The sequence below is a fragment of the Schistocerca gregaria genome, chromosome 3 (genome assembly GCF_023897955.1).
Source record: "Schistocerca gregaria isolate iqSchGreg1 chromosome 3, iqSchGreg1.2, whole genome shotgun sequence".
NCBI classification, from domain to species: Eukaryota; Metazoa; Arthropoda; class Insecta; order Orthoptera; family Acrididae; genus Schistocerca; species Schistocerca gregaria.
Genome location: NC_064922.1, coordinates 685,873,638 through 685,896,683, shown reverse-complemented (window position 1 = coordinate 685,896,683; position 23,046 = coordinate 685,873,638). Strand labels below are relative to the sequence as shown.

The 23,046-nt window shown below is 45.0% G+C and overlaps 1 protein-coding gene across 1 annotated transcript in view; it reads left to right on the top strand.

Moving 5' to 3' along the window:
* LOC126354305 (transcription factor SOX-10-like) overlaps window positions 1–23,046 on the top strand; it is a 205,354-nt gene that overhangs the window by 24,854 nt on the left and 157,454 nt on the right. The window contains exon 2 of the mRNA XM_050003860.1: window positions 8,729–8,929. Coding sequence (XP_049859817.1) covers window positions 8,761–8,929 — 169 coding nt within the window. The 5' untranslated portion in view covers window positions 8,729–8,760. The remainder of the gene's footprint in view (window positions 1–8,728; window positions 8,930–23,046) is intronic.

The following is a 23,046-nucleotide window of genomic DNA, read 5'->3' as shown; positions in this document are numbered from 1 at the left end:
CAAGTACCGATATATCGCTACATTGAAAGAAAAAAAGTCGACGTACCTGCCTATAAAAATATGGACTGCTCATTCTAAGTATACTTCTGGTTATAGAGCTGTATATTTAAGTATTAATTTATAATTAGATACTCTGTAAGCAACAAGGTAGCAAACTACTCATATCCCTTAGAGCGAGAATTGTAAGGAAAACGATGCTCGTTCACACTTTACTAGACACTTTACTAACAATGGTAACTGCGTGTAAGTGGAATAATACGAGGTGTCCAATAGGTCCGTCGTTCCGTTTCGTCACACATCGGATTTTTCAGGAACACTTCAAGTCGACTTCCCTGTTTTTTTCACTTCTGCCAACGCCAGCGACCTAGCAGTTGAAGTGCCAAAATTGCGTGGTGGAGTTAAAAGTTGCAGTTTCTGTTGGTAGCACTGAGCACCGATTACGTCAGCATTTCCCCTCACAGGTCTCCGTCCACCGTAAAAATCAGTCATGTCATTTAGATTTTTGTTCATCGTTTACAGCAATTGTTTCTTAACAACGTCGATGTGAAGAAATAGCGCACTAGTTGAGTTAAAAGTCGTTTTTTAACGCAACTCTTATGTTGTTTCTTCACATCGGATATCTTGCTACTCCATTCACCCCCGCCCGCGCCCCCCGCCCCCCGCCCCCCGCCCCCCCCTCCCACCCCCCAACCCCCAGTGCAATCGGACTCCTTTTTTTGTGCCACATAAACTTACTTCACAATATCCATATTTTATCCACATCCCTCGTTTGTACGTATGCAGTGTTGTTGGTTAATACATCTGAATATTGCAAGGTACAAAATAGTCATAAAACAACACACCGAACTTACAATCCTAGGGGAAATAGACACACCACTCAGTGTTCAATAAACAGATTAATAATCAGACAAGACGAGCGAGTGTAATGCTCGTTTGCTTCATGAATAATAAGAGAATGATAGTTGAATTTGGCCACGTACATAATGACAATGCCACCACAGTGAGGACAACAAGCTTAGGTTTGCACCACGTCATATTTCTTGTTAGTGGGTCGTCTAACAATGGAAACAGTATGGGATAGTTTAAAATATCTTCAAATCTAAGGCAAGACTGAGTTACGAATATTTATTTGCATTTTTGACTGACAAGGTCACAATAAAACTGGTAGACGATAAAGTCCTCTAATACTCTGATCAAATTACAAAATTACACTAATAACAATGCAAGGAGCACCAAAAAGTGTAGGAGACGGTTTGCAGAAAGCGCCACAATATCTGCCCATTTGGGCATCTCGCGAAATCAAAGGTAATGTTACAGTAAGATGTCGCAATCATAACCAAATTAAGCAACTCCAGTTATGTGGGTCAGTAAGCAAGCAACAACTTGCTCAGGATCTAGACTGGGCTACAGCAATTGCGACACGTAAATTTCTCCAACAGTTAGTGTGTGCCGATCGGCACCAGACGGTGTCAGTCAGATGAAACGCCCAACACGGCGATCGGAACGGAATAGCTCAGAATCTTCGTTCACGGCCCTCAACTGCCTAGCTTTCGAAAATGCCCTGTGGACGGGACGATCCACAGGCATTGCCAATGTGTGCCATTTATTCCGCGAAAAAAGCAGGGGAACGCAGCAGAAACTTCCCATTCTTGGAATACAGAACACACGTGAACAAACATGAGGGTGGTGCCAGGCTGCACCAGTGTCTCCTCGGTTCGTCGGCTTTTCTGTGCCAAGCATAGTGATGGGTCGACTCACCTCTATTGGATAAACAAAATTCTGCAGCGAACGCAACTGTTTTCTCATGCTGGCCAGGTGGCACCGTGGCGCCTCGATCTTTGACCTTCATGCATAAAAGTCAAACAGATGAAACTCAATTATTCTCTGGGGACGGCAGTGGTTGCACGGTGCCTTCTATTCTCAGCTAGGTTAGGAGCCGTCTCCGCTCACAAAAATCTGTAGCAGGCTGCAACCTCACTTCTGTTAAAACTGCCCTCCTCCCTAGGGAGGCTCGCCTTTGCCAATGAGATTCATTGATTACCTTCTGCTGACAGCAGGATCCTGAGATCACATTTGGAGTGCACATTCCCATTGCGAAAACCACAAAAGCTTCCTCAAAAGTCCACATCTAAAATAACCTCAAGAAATGAAATGGTCGTATGGCGTTACTGGCTCATCAGGGGTATTTCGGCCACCTAGTGCAAGTCTTTTTATATGGCACTACTTTAGTGACTTGCACATTGATGGTTATGAAGAATTTATGAGGCCAACAAAATACACAGTCTCTGAGTGGATAAAATCCGATCCAGTTGGGAACTGAGCCCTGGATACCATGATCTAGAGGCGACAATGCTAACCACTTCTCCCTCTTTTCTTTCTTTCATTTTTTCGTCAAAATTGGGTAACTCAGTTACTCTCGTTGAGCACTTCACAAAGTATTTTTTTTTTATTACAACATCACAAGAAGACGGATATCTCACCACCAGTGCCCGCAGACGGCCAGGGAGTACTACAGGTAGCCTTGCTCGGAACCTTACCGCAGCACTGGAACAGTTGTCTCCAGATACACAGTCTACAGACGACTGAACAGACATGGTTTAATCGCCAGGAGACCTGCAAGGTGCATTCCATTGATCCCTGGTCTCAGGAGAGCCCATAAAGCCTGGTGTCAAGGACACAGTACATGGTCATTGGAACAGTGCTCCCAGGTTATGTTCACGGACGAGTCCAGGTATAGTCTGAACAGTGATTCTCGCTGGGTTTTCATCTGGCGTGAACCGAGAACCAGATACCAACTCCTTAATGTCCTTGAAAGGAACCTGTATGGAGGTCGTGGTTTGATGGTGTGGAGTGGGATTATGATTGGTACACATACAACACTGCATGTCTTTGACAGAGGAACTGGAACAGGTCAAGCGTATCGGGACGTCATTTTCCATGTCCGCCTTTTCAGGGGTGCAGTGGGTCCCACCTTCCTCTTGATTGACGATAACGCACGGCCCCACCGAGCTGCCATCGTGGAGGAGTACCTTGAAACAGAAGATATCAGGCGGATGGAGTGGCCTTCCTGTTCTCCAGACCTAAGCCCCATCGAGCACTTCTGGGATGCTCTTGGTCGACGTATCGCTGCTAGTCTTCAAACCCCTAGGACACTTCAGGAGCTCCGACGGGCACTGGTGCTAGAATGGGAGGCTATACCCCAGCAGCTGCTCGACCACATGATCCAGAGTATGCTAACGCTTTGTGCGGCCTGTGTACGTGTGCATGGTGATCATATCCCATATTGATGTCGGGGTACATGCGCAGGAACCAGTGGCGTTTTGTACACGTGTGTTTCGGGACGGTTTTCTCAACGTATCACCAATACCGTGGACTTACAGATCTCTGTCGAGTGTGTTTCCTATGTGCCTATATTATTAGCGCCAGTTTTGTGTAGTGCCACGTTGTGTGGCACCACAGTCTGCAATTATCCTTCATTTATGAGCATGAGTGTACGTAGTGTACGAGTACAGATTGTGTACACATGGCTGATGACTTATGGAGGTTTGGGAGTGTCCAGGAGTCGTGCTCGGAAAGCCAAATGATAAATCGACCGCTCGCTATAAGCGAGAAATCCGGGTCGAGTGCCGGTCCTGCACAAATTTTCAGTGTCGTCGGTCCATTATACAGCAGAAGGTAGTCCATAGTCGCAACTGCGAATACTTTTCATGTCATGTGCAACTAATGGCACGATGTACTACTTTACTTGTATTGTTCGTTTCATATCTTGGATGGAAGTTATACGACTCGAAGATATCACAGGTGCCAAAGTAGCAAGGGCCTTTTATCAGCACTTGATTGTAAGATCCGACGTTCCATTTCCGGTAATCACCAACCAAGGAACACGGTATAGATCGCAATTGTTTAATAATTTGGATTTATTGTGTGGGATGAAAACTGAACACGCAAAACTGTATCGTCCTCAACGCAATGCCAAGGTACGCAATGCTAAAGTTAAGTGACTACAGGAAACACTGAAGTCTGTAATCAAGGTTTCTAAAAGGATAGAACTCTACTTACTATTTTTTAATGCTATGCACAGTATGAGAGAAATCGAACCACTCCATTGGACAGATGGGTATGGACAGGCTATATGACTTCCTGATGAATTTTTTGAAGATCCGACTACGAAGACTGACCCTAATTCGTTTGCAGCTGCTCTGCAAAAGCAAATGTCACGTCTGAAACTTAATCGTCATACATATAGCACATCAAGATCAATATCTGTTCCAAGAGGCCTGCACACATCTTCCCATGTCCTCCTGAGATGCGACAGAGTTAGAAAACCATTAGAACCTACATTGACGACCCTTCCCCTGTAGTAGCAAGCCTGAAAAATATTTCACTATCGAGAGAAAAGGTAAACACTGACATGTGTCAGTGGACAAACATAAACTAGCCTATCTCTTGCAGGAAAAAAGGGAATTAGGAAAAGATCTTTCATACTTTTCCAAGGACATCCGGCCACAACACTACCCAGAGGAACCACCGCCAAATATCAAAGTACTGATGTCAGGTAGGACTAATAGGTTTTCAGTGCGGTTTTTTGAGCAAGTTATCTCTGTGGAGAATGAATGAACTATCACATCAGACACCGTGAACAGTTCCTTGTAATTATGTTGTACCATTTTTTGTCATCCTAATGTCTGTTTAGTTTTTATGTTGTGTTGACCTTTTTTGAGAAATTTTTCTTCAACTCCATGTATTAATTTGTAACTTTGTTGCTGGTGGGGCAGTAGTGTAGATGATACAGTGATTCTGGGAAAAACTTCGGAAAAGCTATTCGTTGTAATAACAGGAAAAATAACTGAGGGTTCACCGTTATCCTCATGCTCTTTTATGATATGGTGAAATATCTTTAATTTTGTGAAAGCTTTGTAAGATCCGTTTTGAAAGGAAAGCAAGTGACATTGTGTAATTATGACATATATTGGAAACTGTTAAATGAATATTGCTAAGCAACGTATTTTGAGCTCCACCAGATATACCGCACTACGGCAGTTATACAGTCACAAGAGGATTTTTCCGTAAGACTTTCATTACTTAAAAAAAAAAATCGATAAAATTGATCTTTTTGTATATGAAAGATTAAAAATAAAAAGTTATGCCAATAATGGAGAATTACAGTTACAGCCGGGCATCAAAACACTTTGTATGCTGTTAATTAACTTCTGTGATCTTCTTGTTTCTGTGTGCTGTAAGTAAAAAGAGAGATAACTTCTCTTCTTGTTTCTCATAAATAATTTGATTTTATTTCATAATAAAAAAAGAAAAGTTGATAGAGCCCTTACCCGTGGTAGGCAAAAGTCCCGGTTTCGGGTCACGGTCCGGCACAAAGACTTAATCTCCCAGAAAGCTTCAGTCAGTGGACACTGCACTGCGGAGTAAAAATTCAGTCTAACAGGTTCTGTTTTCAAGTGGCACACCATCAGTGGCACACTGTTAAAAGGTGCCTGCCAATGTGAATGGCGAAGGGTCAATAACGTTCTTACTCATCTAGACCATAATGTCCTAGTATCTTGCAACAGACGGCTGATTTCGTACAATCGTTCATTGCCGTATTGAGTATTGGTAGTTACGCTGGTCTGTTCGATTGGTCTTTTAAGATAATCTATGTTTTCGTCTTTATCGGCAGGTCAGGTAAAGTCGTCTTTGTGGATATATATCATCTCTATGGCCATCTCCCTCCCCCATCTTGCCCCGTCTCTTGATCCTCAAATTCGTATACGTGCAAGAGTTCTGCGCTCTCAATACAGGGCTAATCAGTGCCATCCTCATTGAGTCAAGTTAAAATGGGAAGAATTTAAAGTATAAAATACGTATTTCAGGTTTCTGCCTGCTCTCTTCAGACTCAATAGCAGACTACTCCGTCATTGAAAGGGTGGTCTGGATCCATTTGAATTTAACGAGAAGTTCCTAGGATCTTATAATTAAATGTTTCCCTGATAATCATTCGCCAGGATCTGACTGTGGAAATGTAGTAGGCTTCATGCAAAGCTCCTCTTACGGGTGTACGAACTAGCATCAAGTTTTCTTTATTAGTTTCCTTGATGTCTTTTGTAACGAAAGTGTAACAGTCTCTGTTTACAGGAAATTCTCCGAATTTTTTATGTTAATTTATTACTTTATTTGGTACATGTTCTACTGGAATGTGATTTATATTTGAGTTTTAAATGCAATAGTTTTTGGTTTGTCGGGTCTTGAACTAAAACTGTTTCTTTGACATAGGTGGTTTACTAATGTGTCGTCCGCAGCTCGTTGTCCAGTGATTAGCGTCGCTGCCTCTAGGTCGCAGAGTCCGGGGTTCGATTTCTGGACGGGTTTGAAATTTTCCTCACTCGGGCAGCGGCTGTCTGAATTGTCCTAATCATTTCATCTTATCTTCATCAACAGATGTGCAAGTCACAGAAGTGCCGTCAAATAACAAGACGTGCACTAAGTGGCCCAGCAAACACAGACGTTTTTTCCAGGCCAATAATGCCATACGACCCTTGCATTTTTCAGTGACTGTATCAGTTCGACCGAAACAAATATCATCGTACGATTTTTGACGACCTTTTTGCCTTGATGATCATCGACCAATGTGTCTAAATTAGGTGACGGGCAGAAGCAACCGATTGTTGCTCTAACTGTAGACCCTCCGAATCCATTTAATGTACTCCACATTAGTTCGAAATCAGGTTCATTTCGGCCCTCACTGAACCTAACATATGTTCCATGTGTTTCCGAACATTTCGTAACTGTGTAGGGTTTCAACGAACTCTCAGAGACTCGTATTATGCAGGGTTGAGTGCTTTCTTAGAGAGGCCTGAGTTCTCGGAAGTTGCTGGGAATGGTCCAACAATTAACAATTAATAATGTAACATTCTTAATATCCGGACCTGCTATTTGGCCAGTTCTCATAACTCCGTTATCTGATAATATTTTTCTACTGGAACTCTCCAAGTATCGCCTAATCTAAGAAAGCCTCATGTGCATCCTACAAGTAATCTGCCATATGAGAGGCCATTTCCAGTGTATTGTGTACTAGTTACACGTCTCCACCGTGCAGCGCAGGTCAAAGAATCCACAACCGATCTCATTGCAGGACCCACAAAACCTCCGGTTTGCACCCTGGACTCGGCTTCAGATCAAAGGTCCAATTAGTCCTCGTAACGCCGTTACAAATCGACAGCTGTGCTGAGACCTTTTTTCGAGCAGAGCGGTGACATCATCAGTGGGAAGCAATGCCTCTAACCCATTCACCAGCAGTACATAATTAATCTGTCGGTCGTTTGCCACACAGAGCCTTATCCGCTAGTCACACTCGAGTGACCGCATGACGGCAGGCCTCAGTTGTCTGCAGACAGTTCAAAAACAAGACTAGCTGGTAGGTTCCGAAACTCGTTTGCAACAGGAGACCGCCCTGCCACTCCGGCGCCGACGCATTTCGCAACGACTGTATGACGCCGGTCAGTAGTTACCATTGCAGATTCCAACATCTCGCAAAGTGCAGCTAAATTCTCCGTCGATATTCCACAGTGACCGAAATCCCTAGGAATAGCTAATCATGGATATAGCTCTCAGAAAGGTAAAACGATGTAGGGGAAGTAAACCCAAAATTGGGCAGTGCTTAGCAAATTACGCACAATGCACAAACTTTTTGCTACATCTATTACAAATCTTGCTGCTAACTAGTACTGACGCCTCGGAATCTGCTGTTAGTATAAAATTTCACAAAATAATAAGTCAAATTTTATTGAGTAGCACCGACTACTCTGTACCTAGCAAATAGAAAATAATTATGGGCCTCTTTAGTAACCAGGACGATAGTCGGTTCCAAACCCGGATAAGGGTTGATGTTTGTGCCACACCGGGTACCACTAGATCGTCTTTTCCGTGGATACGAATGATCTAATTGCTTACGGGCGATTTGTGAATTTTGATTCCATGATAAGCTGAACAACGACTTGGTATAGAGGTTATTCTGAAATAGCTAAAAACCTATACGCCTGAGGCATTAAAAACTGCTGCCGTTAAATAGGAAGTGGTGACCCTCCAGCATCAGAGAGGTTGGATAGGGAGATGATCCTGTGTGCACCTATACTATGTGGTCAAAAATATCAGGACACCTGGCTGAAAATGACTTACAAGTTCGTGGCGCCCTCCATCGGTAATGCTGGAATTCAGTATGGACACACCCATATCGTTGATGACAAGCTCCACTCTCTCTGGAATAAGTTTCTTGGGGAATGGCAGCCCATGGAGTGCTGCACTGAGGAGAGGTATCGATGTCGGTCGATGAGAATGTGCTAGTTACGTATAAATTGATTTCTGGTAGCATTGCTCTGTAACTTTGATGCACTTTGTGCTTGGCCATCATTAGCGGCAGCGTGCGTCTGTCTTGTTTTTTAGGTCTTGAAGATAGTCCCCATAGAACAAAATAAATTGCGTTTTGTACAAGACTGTGGTCTGTAGCTGGAATAACGACATAAACTTGATCCACAAGCATACTTGTACCAGCACATTTTGTAGTTTTTCTGCCTTTATGGTGAGTTGGAAAAAACTTTACATTTTTAATTCTTATTCCTACTGCACTGCAGTGGAGACAAAGCTTGTGTTCAGACAACGACGTAATATAATAGGTCCCTAGACGTCTTGTCCAGCAGTAAAGTGGACTTTCTGTGCTGAGAGGTCGCCGTGTGTGCAGGAGGTGATGTGGGCGCGGTGAGAGCGGCGGCCATGTATAAGAGTGCCATCGTCTCGGCGGGCGGCGGCTCCGTGACGCCGGTGGCCACGCCCTCTCCCGGCGCCTCGTCCACCTCCAGCTCGCGGCCCGACAGCGGAGGCGGAGGCGGCGGCGGCGGAGGCAGCGTCCCTCTGGATGAAGCCGTCGGGAAACTGCTCGAAGGTGAGTACATGACCACAAGCGCTTTTATGCTGCTGAAGGCCGTATCACAGACGTGAGACCATATCTGTCTTCACTGTTACCATTCTACTGAACAAGAATGCCAGTCATGCAGGAGGTGTTAATTTTTTCAGACGTAACTTTGACATTTCGTGACAGGTAGATTCATCCAAAATATTCGAGACGGCGTTCCCACAATTCTGTATGGTAACTATACGCTATGTCGCTTTATTTCTGAAGTTTCTAGCTTGGTCACTAATTTTGAAGTCACTACTACTCCTTCAGGTAGCTCAATAGTCGTTACCACATAGAGTAAGTAATGTCCGATCCTCCCGTGACGAAAAATTCGATGCGGGAGTCTATACCTGAATCCTCCACGTGCAAGTCAGATAAGATTATTGGTGAACTACGGAAACGCGCGCGCGCGCACACACACACACACGCACAGCCGGTCAGTGTGACCAAACGGTTCTAGGCGCTTCAGTCTGGGACCGCGCGACCGCTGCGGTTGCAGGTTCGAATCCTGCCTCTGGCATGGATGTATGTGATGTCCTTAGGTTAGTTAGGTTTAAGTAATTCTAAGTTCTAGGGGACTGATGACCTCAGATGTTAAGTCCCACAGTGCTCAGAGCTATTTGAACCATTTGACACACACACACACACACACACACACACACACACACACACACACACACCTACACACACACAAGAATTCGAAGTGTATATTACGTTCATTTGCTCTGAGATACGTTTCCAATCCCATGACAGATGAGCCGTTGCAAAATATTCTGCACAGTATTCCTTCGGAATATACGGGACGCAGCCTACAGAGAAGTGCGCCGAGTTGCCTACAGCTCAGGCGCAGCACTGTTAAACAGAGGTCCAGGGAGGACTCAGGACAAAAACTACGTTACGTTTTCACCTGACGTCACACAAATAGTTCCCAAATGGACATGCAACCTCCAAGCGCGGATATAAGCAACACATGGTTAGTTATGTAATACCATCAGGATAGGTCTCACAAGGAAACGTCACCAACTTGGTCTATTATCTTAAGGACAAAAAAAAAAAAACCATTTTGAATCTATCGGCCTCAGCAGTCTATTGCTCGGGAAAATTTGGTCCATGATTCTCACAGTACGCAGTTATAACCTTCTGAAAACACAGCTTTTAAACTTTGGAGCGCACAGGTTGTTTGTTACTCGCTCCATCCCACTGCAGATGTTTAATGCTCGAGCGCAAAGTGCAGTGGAGTGAGTAAGAGACTGGTGAAGTACTGTTTAGACACTGGTAACCCGCATTGTTAACTGTGACAAAGTGCACGGTTTCTAAACCGTAGCTGGAGCTAAACATCGCTCTTCTTCGAACATTTTTATGTTGCGATTCAAAAGTGCAGGGTAAATGAATGAAACAAGTGCGTCATTAAATAAGTAGCTTAGCGCTATTTAATAAATAACGTCGCTTTTGTGCGTAATGTTGCTAACGTGAAGTACATTTGCAGGAAAAGCGCCATTCTTCAACGTGAATGGCATGATTAAATTTTAAATCGAAAGTCATTAACTTCATTTCATAATAATTATTCGGCTGCTTCGGTTTATTCGTTTTGATTTCATTTCAGGGCTGCATCCTTCGGTATATGTAGCTATAGAATATCAACACAAGAATGTTGTTAAAACAATATTGAACGTAAATGTGCATGAGGTACACTTACTACATTCTCATATTACTTGCTATTTTTCACGTAGAATAAATAATACTTATGTTCTGACAGACTTTTAAAACGCGTTAGGCAGTGTGTCCATCTCCCCTCTCCTCTTCTCCTCCTCCCTTGCCTTCAACACCTCGCAAACAGGAGGTCTCTGGTTATTGCTCCGCTGTACAGTACTTCGCGCTCCGACCCTGGGCTACTGCAGCGTGGCAGAACGAGTAACAAGCAAACGCTGCGCACGAAAGATTAAAAGCTGTACATTCAGAAGATCATACCTGGCGACTTTCAAAATCATGGTCCAAATTTTCTACCAGAACTAGGACTATCTTGCAAGTGTGCTTTTCTCTCCTTACATTATGAGTTCAAATAGACGATATTTCCTGATCAGTGAATATCTGACAACTCATCTACAATCGCCACCAAGAAGAGACCGACTGGGCATCTTGCAAGTAGTGTTAGTCTTCGTTCACCGGTTCTAGGACTATACCAGTGTATAAACTCTGATCATTGCGGTGAAGATTGATCTATATTGCCGCACAAAGGGCCAAGAGTGAATGGGCCAAGTTAGTTTGTAAAGAAGATGCACGGGGCATACCGTCGATGTTTGTGCTGTTGTGTAGATATTTTCAAGCTAATACAGCTACAAAGGCTAATGAGGGTAAGAAAGAAAATGAAATGCAATTACTCTGTAACGTGCTACCGGGGACCACTGATCCTTTTAACCGAAATTCTCAGAAGACATCTCTGAAGGCCCTCCGAAATTTTGTAGGTAGAGTTCGGGTTTACGTTGTGTGAATATTTCAAACGTTAATATCTGACGCCTCCCTATTTCTGCGCCTGCATCCTCATCTAAACTTCGCCACCTTATGGAAGGTGACACAGAGAACGTTGTGTACCACTGTCGCATCCCCCTTTCCTGTTCCAGTCGAATGGTGCGCGAGAAGAGAGGTTGTCGGTACGACTACGTGTGTGCTCGAATCTCTCTCAGTTTTTACCTTCGTGGTCTTTTCACGAGCTATAGGTCAGAGCCAACGATGTACAACGAACCGTCTCGTAATTTTAACAGTATACCACATACCACACAGTGATTCGATAAGCCTCTAATGTAGCGCCTGACATTCGATTTGATTAAGCGTCTCCGTGTCTCATTCGAGCTTAGTAAACGAATCCGTTACGAAACGTGGTGTTCTTCTATGAATCTTCTCTATTTTCTCCGTCAGTGCAACCTGGTAACGTTCTCGTATTGACGAGCAATACTCATGTATCAGCTGGAAGAGAGTTTCGTAGACTATCCCCTTCGTGGATTGACTGTGTTTCCTGGGGATTCTTTCAACGAATTTCAGCCTGGCGTCTGCTTTACCAGAGATTGGTATCATGTGCTCGTTCCTATTTTAATGAATCCATACGCACACTCGTCAACATATAATTAATGTGACTACGTTCAGATGTTGTCTTCTAATCGTATAATCATGCAATAATGCCTATTTAAACGCAGTGCGTTTAAACTTTTCGAGTAGTAAAGGAAAACAAAATTTGGAGTGGGATTTAAAGTCCATGGAGATGAAATAATAACTTTGAGTTTTGATATCGGCACTGTAATTCTGTCACAAACGGAAAAGTATTTGGATGAGCAGTTAAGTGGAGTGGACAACGTCTTGAAAGAGTGATATAAGATGAACATCAACAAAAGCATAACAAGGATAATGGAATATAGTATAATTAAATCAGGCGATGCTAAGGGAACTAGATTAGCAAACAAGACACTAAGAGTAGATTAGTTTAGCTACATGGGCAACAAAATAACTGATGATGGCCGAAGTAGAGAGGATATAAAATGTCGACTGGCAATGACAAGAAAAGAGTTTCTGTAGAAGACCAACATCTGATACAGGTTTAAGTGTTAGGAAATCTTTTCTGAAGGTGTTTGTGTGGAGTGTATCCGCGTATGGAAGTGAAACATGGATGATAAACAGTTTAGACAAGAAGAGAATAGAAGCTTTCGAAAGGTGGTGTTACAGAATAATGCTAAAACTTAGATGGATAGATCGCGTACCTAATAAGGAGATACTGATTAGAACTTGGGAGACTAGAAATTTTTGGCACAACTTGACTATAGGAAAGGATCGGTTGACAGTACACATTCTGAGACACCAAGGGACCACCAATTTAGTATTTGGAAGAAAGTATGAGAGTGGAGGGGAGTAAAAATTGTAGGAGTTCGAGAGATGAACACAGTAATCAGATACAAAAGAATGAAGGTTTCAGTAGTTATTCGGAGGTAAACACGCTTGCATACGATATAGTAGCGAGAAGAGCCGCAACAAACCAGTCTTCGGACTGAAGACAACGTCAACAACATGTTACAGTTGTGTATGTTGCAGCCAACTGGCGTTTCACTACACGAAGCGTTGATACTCTGAAGATCTCCCTGTATTTCACTACAAATTTCTAAGGTGGCGACATCTTTGCATAAAGCAGCACCAGCCGCGAAAGGCGTAGTGGAGCTTGCGACTTTATCGACTAGGTGATTCATACACTCCTGGAAATGGAAAAAAGAACACATTGACACCGGTGTGTCAGACCCACCACACTTGCTCCGGACACTGCGAGAGGGCTGTACAACCAATGATCACACGCACGGCACAGCGGACACACCAGGAACCACGGTGTTGGCCGTCGAATGGCGCTAGCTGCGCAGCATTTGTGCACCGCCGCCGTCAGTGTCAGCCAGTTTGCCGTGGCATACGGAGCTCCATCGCAGTCTTCAACACTGGTAGCATGCCGCGACAGCGTGGACGTGAACCGTATGTGCAGTTGACGGACTTTGAGCGAGGGCGTATAGTGGGCATGCGGGAGGCCGGGTGGACGTACCGCCGAATTGCTCAACACGTGGGGCGTGAGGTCTCCACAGTACATCGATGTTGTCGCCAGTGGTCGGCGGAAGGTGCACGTGCCCGTCGACCTGGGACCGGACCGCAGCGACGCACGGATGCACGCCAAGACCGTAGGATCCTACGCAGTGCCGTAGGGGACCGCACCGCCACTTCCCAGCAAATTAGGGACAAGTTTGCTCCTGGGGTATCGGCGAGGACCATTCGCAACCGTCTCCATGAAGCTGGGCTACGGTCCCGCACACCGTTAGGCCGTCTTCCGCTCACGCCCCAACATCGTGCAGCCCGCCTCCAGTGGTGTCGCGACAGGCATGAATGGAGGGACAAATGGAGACTTGTCGTCTTCAGCGATGAGAGTCTCTTCTGCCTTTGTCCCAATGATGGTCGTATGCGTGTTTGGCGCCGTGCAGGTGAGCGCCACAATCAGGACTGCATACGACCGAGGCACACAGGGCCAACACCCGGCATCATGGTGTGGGGAGCGATCTCCTACACTGGCCGTACACCTCTGGTGATCGTCGAGGGGACACTGAATAGTGCACGGTACATCCAAACCGTCATCCAACCCATCGTTCTACCATTCCTAGACCGGCAAGGGAACTTGCTGTTCCAACAGGACAATGCACGTCCGCATGTATCCCGTGCCACCCAACGTGCTCTAGAAGGTGTAAGTCAACTACCCTGGCCAGCAAGATCTCCGGATCTGTCCCCCATTGAGCATGTTTGGGACTGAATGAAGCGTCGTCTAACGCGGTCTGCACGTCCAGCACGAACGCTGGTCCAACTGAGGCGCCAGGTGGAAATGGCATGGCAAGCCGTTCCACAGGACTACATCCAGCATCTCTACGATCGTCTCCATGGGAGAATAGCAGCCTGCATTGCTGCGAAAGGTGGATATACACTGTACTAGTGCCGACATTGTGCATGCTCTGTTGCCTGTGTCTATGTGCCTGTGGTTCTGTCAGTGTGATCATGTGATGTATCTGACCCCAGTAATGTGTCAATAAAGTTTCCCCTTCCTGGGACAATGAATTCACGGTGTTCTTATTTCAATTTCCAGGAGTGTATATAGAGAGTGTCCGCCCTACAGGTATACAAAATAATTTGTTTCTGTTTGAATACCTATTAAGGTTTATTAGTTTATTTGTCCAGCATTCTACACGGGAGCTCAAACATTTTGGTGCTTGCTGGTATAGTTCACTACGGGCACCGTTTGGAACTCGACAGATATCGAAACGGTACTCCACTTTTCGCCACATGCTCAAAAACATGAGAGGTGTTATGGTCCCTGCTGTGGAGTAGATCCGGCCTCAAATCTGCCAGATCTCGAATTTTTTATCTGTAAGCCATATCGTTGATAAGTCGCCAGGCATACAAATCCACAACTGTATACTGCATAGTTCGCAAACACGTCGAGATAGGTGTGCCCCGACACTAACGCGCGTGAGCCACGCGATTCAGCGCTGTTGGTGAAATGGTGAGGGTTACATCTTGGAGCCTATCTCTGTCCATTCCGTATTTACCCAACAACGTAAAACGCTGAGTTGTTCTGCTATAAGGATTTGTTGTGTTACCTCTTGCCCGGACACCCTGCATATCGCAAAAAGTAATAGTCCTATAAATCTTTATTGGGGTACGCCCAAAGTTACCCTACTGGCCATTAAAATTGGTACACCACGGAGATGACGTGCTACAGACGCGAAATTTAACCGACAGGAAGAAGATGCTGTGATATGCAAATGATTAGCTTCTCAGAGCATTCACACAAGGTTGGCGCCGGTGGCGACACGTACAACGTGCTGACATGAGGAAAGTTTCCATCCGATTTCTCATACACAAACAGCAGTTGACCGGCGTTGCCTGGTGAAACGTTGTTGTGATGCCTTGTGTAAGGAGGAAAAATGCGTGCCATCACGATTCCGACTTTGATAAAGGTCGGATTGTAGCCTATTGCGATTGCGGTTTATTGTATCGCGACATTGCTGCTCGCGTTGGTCGAGATCCAATGAGTGTTAGCAGAATATGGAATCAGTGGGTTCAAGAGGGTAATACGGATCGCCGTGCTGCATCCCAACGGCTCGTATCGCTAGTAGTCGAGATGACAGGCATCTTATTCGCATGGCTGTAACGGATCGTGCAGCCACGTCTCGATCCTTGAGTCAACATATGGGGAAGTTTGCAAGACAACAACCATCTGCACGAACAGTTCGACGACGCTTGCAGGAGCATGGACTATCAGCTCGGATACCACGGCTGCGGTTACGCTTCACGCTGCATCACAGACAGGAGCGCCTGCGATGATGTACACAACGACGAACCTGGGTGCAGGAATGGCAAAACGTCATTTTTTCGGATGAATCCAGGTTCTGTTTACAGCATCATGATGGTCGCATCCGTGTTTGGCGACATCGCGGTGAACGCACATTGGAAGCATGTATTTGTCATCGCCATACTGGCGTATTACCCAGCGTGGTGATATGGGGTGCTATGGGTTACACGTGTCGGTCACCTCCTGTTAGCATTGACGGAACTTTAAACGGTGGAAGTTACATTTCGGCACTCTAAACAGTGGACGTAACACTTGAGACGAGTTACGACCCTTGGCTCTACCCTTCATTCGATCCCTGCGAAACCCTACATTTCAGCAGGATAATGCACGACCGCATGTTGCAGGTCCAGTACGGGCCTTTCTGGATACAGAAAATGTTCGACTGCTGCCCTGGCCACCACATTGTCCAGATGTCTCACCAATTGAAAACGTCTGGTCAATGGTGGTCGAGCAACTGGCTCGTCACGCTACGCCAGTCACTACTCTTTATGAACTGTGGTATCGTGCTGAATCTGCATGGGCAGCTGTACCTGTACACGCCATCCAAGCTCTGTTTGACTCAATGCCCAGGCGTATCAAGGCCGTTATTACGGCCAGAGGTGGTTGTTCTGGGCACTGATTCCTCAGGATCTATGCACCCAAATTGCGTGAAAATGTAATCACATGATAGTTCTAGTATAATATATTTGTCCAGTGAATACCCGTTTATCACCTCATTTCTCCTTGGTGTAGCAGTTTTAATGGCCAGGAGTGTACTTATAGGTGTGTAGGCTCATCTCCATTGTAAAGTGTTAGGTATGCTAGGAATTCTCTAATCGATTTACAAAGCTCGTTTGATATTTCGTTCTCTGGCACTTGATACAGCCTCCGGAAAATCACACTGTTTCACGTTATTGTATTGCTGTGACGTGCCTATGTACGACCAGTCGTTAAATGGAACCGACAGGCCGCCGTCATCCTGAAACCAGGTGCTCGTTAGGTCGTTAGTTAGCTCGAGGCAGCGAGTGTGGGGCGCCTCGCAGCGGCGGAGCGCGGCCGCGGAGACTGATGGTGCGAGCGACGGCCGTGAAATGCGCGTTAGCCGCGGAAGCCGGCCAGCGCCGGCCGTCCCTAACCGGCGGAGCTAATTGTGACCGCGCTCGTTTTTAACACTGCTCCGCTGACACTACCGCACTGTCCCCCCAGAAACACTGTACTACCAACACTTACCTGCATACCAATACGCAAGGACGAACAACGCGATGTTTGTTCATTTTCTAAGACAATCATCGTTTTATATGCAAGTGGCATCATTCGGAAATTATTTTGCGTTCAGTAATAGCTGTTTCTATAGCATACACTAATAACCCTTCCACTTTACACACCAGTGATATTAATATTCCGGTAAGAGTTCGGGCAACCTGTGCGCACCGGCCGCTGTGGCCGAGCGGTTCTAGGCGCTTCAGTCTGGAACCGCCCGACCGCTACGTCGCAAGTTCGAATCCTGCCTCGGGCACGGATGTGTGTGATGTCCTTAGGTTAGTTAGGTTTAAGTAGTCCTCAAGTTCTGCGGGACTGATGACCTCAGATGTTCAGTCCCATAGAGCTCAGAACCATTTGAGCCAACCTGTGCGTATTCGCACAGACGAAGATCAATGGCCGGGTAGCCTTTAAGTATATATGAAGATAGTAACTGTAACTGTTCCCGGTCGGAGCACACATTTTAAACCGTCCCCATCGAGGTATATCAATAACACCTGTCGGCAGCCGAGGGTTCCAGAGAAGCTGCAAGGTCATCAATGATATCCGCTCTTCCGAGAACAGGTACTATCTTCATATATAGCGGAATCGACAGCGTCATTCGATACTCAATGACTAGATGATCTTTTACTTTCACCACCGAGGGCAGCACGTACAACTCGGCTATGCCCCGCATGTTAACATCTGACGCATGCGCTGTAGGATGCCAGCACATTTCGCATGCGCGAGATTCGGCATAAATACCACGACTGCACCTGGGCTCTTTAGTAGTTGTTTACTCACCTGATGATGGCTGGACGTCTCTGGGCCGAAATATCGTGGCAGAATGTCGACGGGATCCGGCTGCATACCCGGAAATTATTAAAAGAAGAAACACTACCGGAAAATTTCAGGAGTCACACAGTATTACTGTTCGTTGTCGAAGCATCACCTGCGACCAGCTTTGCGAAAGAAGCGGCGACACTTTCTGCTTAACCAACCCATTATTTTGCATAATGCGCGAGTGGATACAGCGCAAGCTGTGGCTGCTCTGTTCGGTCGATGGGACTTGCAAGTAATGTACCATCCACCATGCTCCCCGGATTTAAGTTCTTGTTACTTTGATTTGATTCCGAAGATGAAGGAACTAGCATTCGCTTTAGAACTGTTCCAAGATTCGACAGACAGTAGACCGTTCCATTCGCATCATCGACAGAGCAGGCTCTGCTAACGGTATACTACGCCTTCCACATCGCTGGCAATGGGTTCTACACAACGCTGGTGACTACTTTGAAGAACAAGTGGTTCATATGGCTCTAAGCACTGTGGGACTTAACATCTGAGCTCATCAGTCCCCTTGGACTTAGAACCACTTAAAGCTAACTAACCTAAGGATATCGCACACATCCATGGCCGAGACAGTATTCGAACCTGTGACCGTATCAGCAGCGCGGTTCCGGACTGAAGCCGGTTGTATCGGTTGTGAATAAATAGTTGCCATTATTTGAGTTCCAACCCTCGTATTTATGCTGCACTGGTTACCGTGGCACCTATTAAGACTGGTGTGCTGATGATAGATCTGAGCTATGCGGCATCGTCGATATCTCGCGCCCGGTGACTTGTACACTGTCCTTCCTCGTGAAACGATCTTTGTTTGGCGGATTATGGGCAAGACAGACAGGTTATGGTGGGGGGACGGGAAGTCGAAGCTCAGCGGTCGGTGTGAGCAGACGTGCAAGGCTGAATGTACTTGTTTCTTCGTCAGGCGTGGCCAATATTTCCGGCAAAGATATAGTTCCGATGGAGTGCTGACAGCCGGCTTTGAAGGACGGAGAGCTCTGGCTACTGTGGCGGCGTATTTGCAGGTGCTATTGCTGCCCCGGACTGCATCAGGTCGGCGTCTTCCTTGGCTTTCCTGCTCGGGAACAGAGCCCCGAGATTGCTGCCATTTACTCCACGATCATCGTTTGTGAGAATTCGCGAAAAACCCGCTTGTGTTGTCTGCAGCTTGTAGAGCTGCAGCAGCTTCGTGCCTGCCTCTCTGCGTGGTTTGCAGTTGGTAGTCATATGGCCGCAGGCTCATCGTTTGTTTTTTGCTACACAAATAGCCAATACGTGCTCAGCTCTCTCCGATAGAGCAACTGGTTTGCGTGTTAAGAGTATCTTCCTCTCGAGGGAACTGTGGACGACCTGTTTTAAGTTGGGATTTAATGCTTTACTTACGTTCTGATTTTAAGGCCTAGCAGGCTGGGCTCTGTTTGTTGACACAGTCCCTGTGCTATATTTGACTTTGTTCAAGGAGCCACTACCTCACCTCTGCTTGAACCGCTTTATCACTATCAAAGTGAGGTCCTCGAAAGAGTTCTTTACGGTTTGAAAACAGATGACACTCGGATGGGGCCAAGTAGGAATATGTGGAGGACGACCGATGACAGTGAATCCAAGGCGTCGGACTGTTCCAGATGTTGCAGCTCTCGTGCGTGGTTTGGCACTGTCATGCTCCCTGTGTGGACTAACTCGTAGAATTCGAAGCTCTATTACAGCACGTTGTTACGTAACATACCGCCATGTGACAAGCTACAATTGGTAGCCGCCGGCCGCAGTGGTCTAGCGGTTCAGGCGCTCAGTCCGGAACCGCGCGACTGCTACGGTCGCAGGTTCGAATCCTGCCTCGGGCATGGATGTGTGTGATGTCCTTAGGTTAGTTAGGTTTAAGTAGTTGTAAGTTCTAGGGGACTGATGACCACAGATGTTAAGTCCCATAGTTCTCAGAGCCAATTGGTAGCCGTCTAGAGGCAGAGGTCTGCAGATGCGTAGAAGAAGAATAAATATGTATCCAGAATGAGACTCTCACTCTGCAGCGGAGTGTGCGCTGATATGAAACTTCCTGGCACATTATAACTGTGTTCCCGACCGAGACTCGAACTCGGGACCTTTGCCTTTCGCGGGCAAGTCCTCTACCAACTGAGCTACCGAAGCACGACTCACGCCCGGTACTCACAGCCTTACTTCTGCCAGTACCTCGTCTCCTACCTTCCAAACTTTACAGAAGCTCTCCTGCGAAACTTGCAGAACTAGCACTCCTGAAAGAAAGGAGTGCTAGTTCTGTAAGTTTCGCAGGAGAGCTTCTGTAAAGTTTGGAAGGTAGGAGACGAGGTACTGGCAGAAGTAAGGCTGTGAGTAGCGGGCGTGAGTCGTGCTTCGGTAGCTCAGTTGGTAGAGCACTTGCCCGCGAAAGGCAAAAGTCCCGAGTTCGAGTCTCGGTCGGGCACACAGTGTAATCTGCCAGGAAGTTACAATAAATATGTAGATTGTTAATAACGTTTGTTTTATTCCAAAAGCCTTAATAGTTTTCAGATAAATGATTCAAAGGCATTACCTTACAGCGCGCCCTGGTAAAACATTTTCTCATTACTTACAGTAGTCAAATATTCTCCACACCACTTAATAAAAGCAAGTCTTCTTGTCCAGACTATATATCAATTAGTTTTCAGAGAATGTTGATACATTAGCGCCATACTTAATAATCATATACAACCGTTAGCTCAACGAAAGATCCGCACCCAAAGACTGGAAAATTGCACAGGTCACACCAATATTCAAGAAAGGTAATAGGAGTAATCCACTAAATTACAACCTCATATCATTAACGCCGATATGCAGCAGGACTTTGGCACATATATTGTGTTCGAACATTATGAATTACCTCGAAGAAAACTGTCTATTGACACACAGTCAACATGGATTTAGAAACCATCGTTCTTATGAAACACAACTAGCTCTTTATTCGCCTGAACTGTTGAGTGCTATTGACAAGAGATTTCAGATTAATTCCGTATTTCTGGATTTCCGGAAGGCTTTTGACACTGTACCACTCAAGCGGCTTTTAGTGAAATTGCGTGCTCATAGAATATCGTCTCAGTTATGTGACTGGGTTTGTGATTTCCTGTTAGAGAGGTCACAGTTCGTAGTAATCGACGGAAAGTCATCGAGTAAAACAGAAGTGATTTCTGGCATTGCCCAAGGTAGTGTTATAAGCCGTTTACTGTTTCTTATACAAACGATTTGTGAGACAATCTGAGCAGCTGTCTTAGGTTTCTTGCAGATTACGCTGCTGTTTATCGATTAATAAAGTTATCAAATGATCAAAACAAATTGCAAAACGATTTATAAAATATATCTGAATGGTCCGAAAATAGACAGTTGATCCTAAATAATGAAAAGTGTGAGGTCATCCACATGAGTGCTAAAAGGAATCCGTTAAACTTTGATTACAAGATAAATAAGTCAAATATAAGGGCCGTAAATAATATTAATTACAAAAGGAAATACAATTACGAACAATTGGAAGGAACACAGAGAAAATGTTGTGGGGAAGGCTAACCAAAGACTGCGATTTAATGGCAGGATACTTAGAAAATGTAACACATCTGCTAAGAAGACTGCCTACACTACGCTTGTCCGTCCTCTTTTAGAACACCGTTGCGCGGTGTGAGATCCTTACCAGATAGGACTGACGGAGTACATCGGAAAAGTTCGAAGAAGGGCAGCATATTTTGTATTGTCGAGAAATATGGAAAAGAGTTTCACTGAAATGAAACAGGATTTGGGTAGGATATCATTAAAATAAAAGCGTTTTTCTCACGAAATGAGCCGGCCCGTGTGACCGAGCGATTCTAGGCGCTTCAGTCTGGAACCGCGCGACTGCTACGGTCGCAGGTTCGAATCCTGCCTCGGGCATGGTTGTGTCTGATGTCCTTAGGTTTGTTAGGTTTAAGTAGTTCTAAGTTCTGGGGGACATATGTTAAGTCCCATAGTGCTCAGAGCCTCACGAAATTCAAATCACGAACTTTCTCCTCCGAATGCGAAAATATTTTATTGACACTGACCTACATAGGGAGAAACGTTCACCACGATAAAATAAGGAAATTAGAGCTCGTACGGAAAGATATAGGTGTTCGTTCTATCCGCGGGCTAAACGAGATTAGAATAACAGAGAATTGTGAAGGTGATTCTATGAACTCTTCTCCAGGCACTTAAATGTGATTTGCAGAGTATCCATATAGATGTAGACGTAGATGTAGATCATACTAAGCAGCCTTTTGACAGGTTAATTCGATTTTCTCTCAGATTTTCTCCTCGCTTACAAGTAGATCAGTCAGTGAAATGATTATTAATGTGTGCATTTTAAATTAATTTATATTAGTGAATGGTGATAGGCTTGTTACTAGGATTATTAAACAATATCATCAAAAACACGTCGAAGCTGTTTTTTAAATATTCAACGTACTTCTAGTAAACAGTCACGACCAAAAAGCAGCAAATTTGGTGATAGTTGTTTAAGCAATTGTGATTTTTAAATAAATCGAACTGAACGAATAAGTAAAGTTTCTTGTTATAAGCAGCTGGCGGTTTATATTAACGTGAGCACACAAAGCTTACCTGGTCGAATAGCAATCACAAGACAAGAAAATATGGAACAGTAGTAAAGTAACAATTCACAATTTTGCAGAATATGAAATGGGTAATTAGGAAATATGAATTCAAACTAAGAGGAAAATGATAGGGCTCATCATTAATTAACATTGTCTGCGATCAATTAACTAGTCCGTTTATTTTATAGTATGTTGCAAAATTAAGGAAACTCTTTTGTTCTCTTAGTCAGTGCAATGTCAAGGTATCTAAAAATATTTTAGGCCTGCTCTGCGATAAGGAAACTTATAGATATTTTTTCTTTTATTTCCAAATCTTTACCTGACGCGTGGAAGTTACGGTTGGTAATTAGATTACAACCGTGATCAACTACTTTCATCGTATGAAACTTCAGCACCTTAAAACAAATACTACTGTGTGCAGGAAGCACATCCTCAATATATGTGTGGACTACCGAAAATACTGCGTGTTTTGCGGCTGAAGTTAAAAAGGGTAAAAAGATCTATCACAACATTTTTAATTTATCACAACGCGTTTCAGG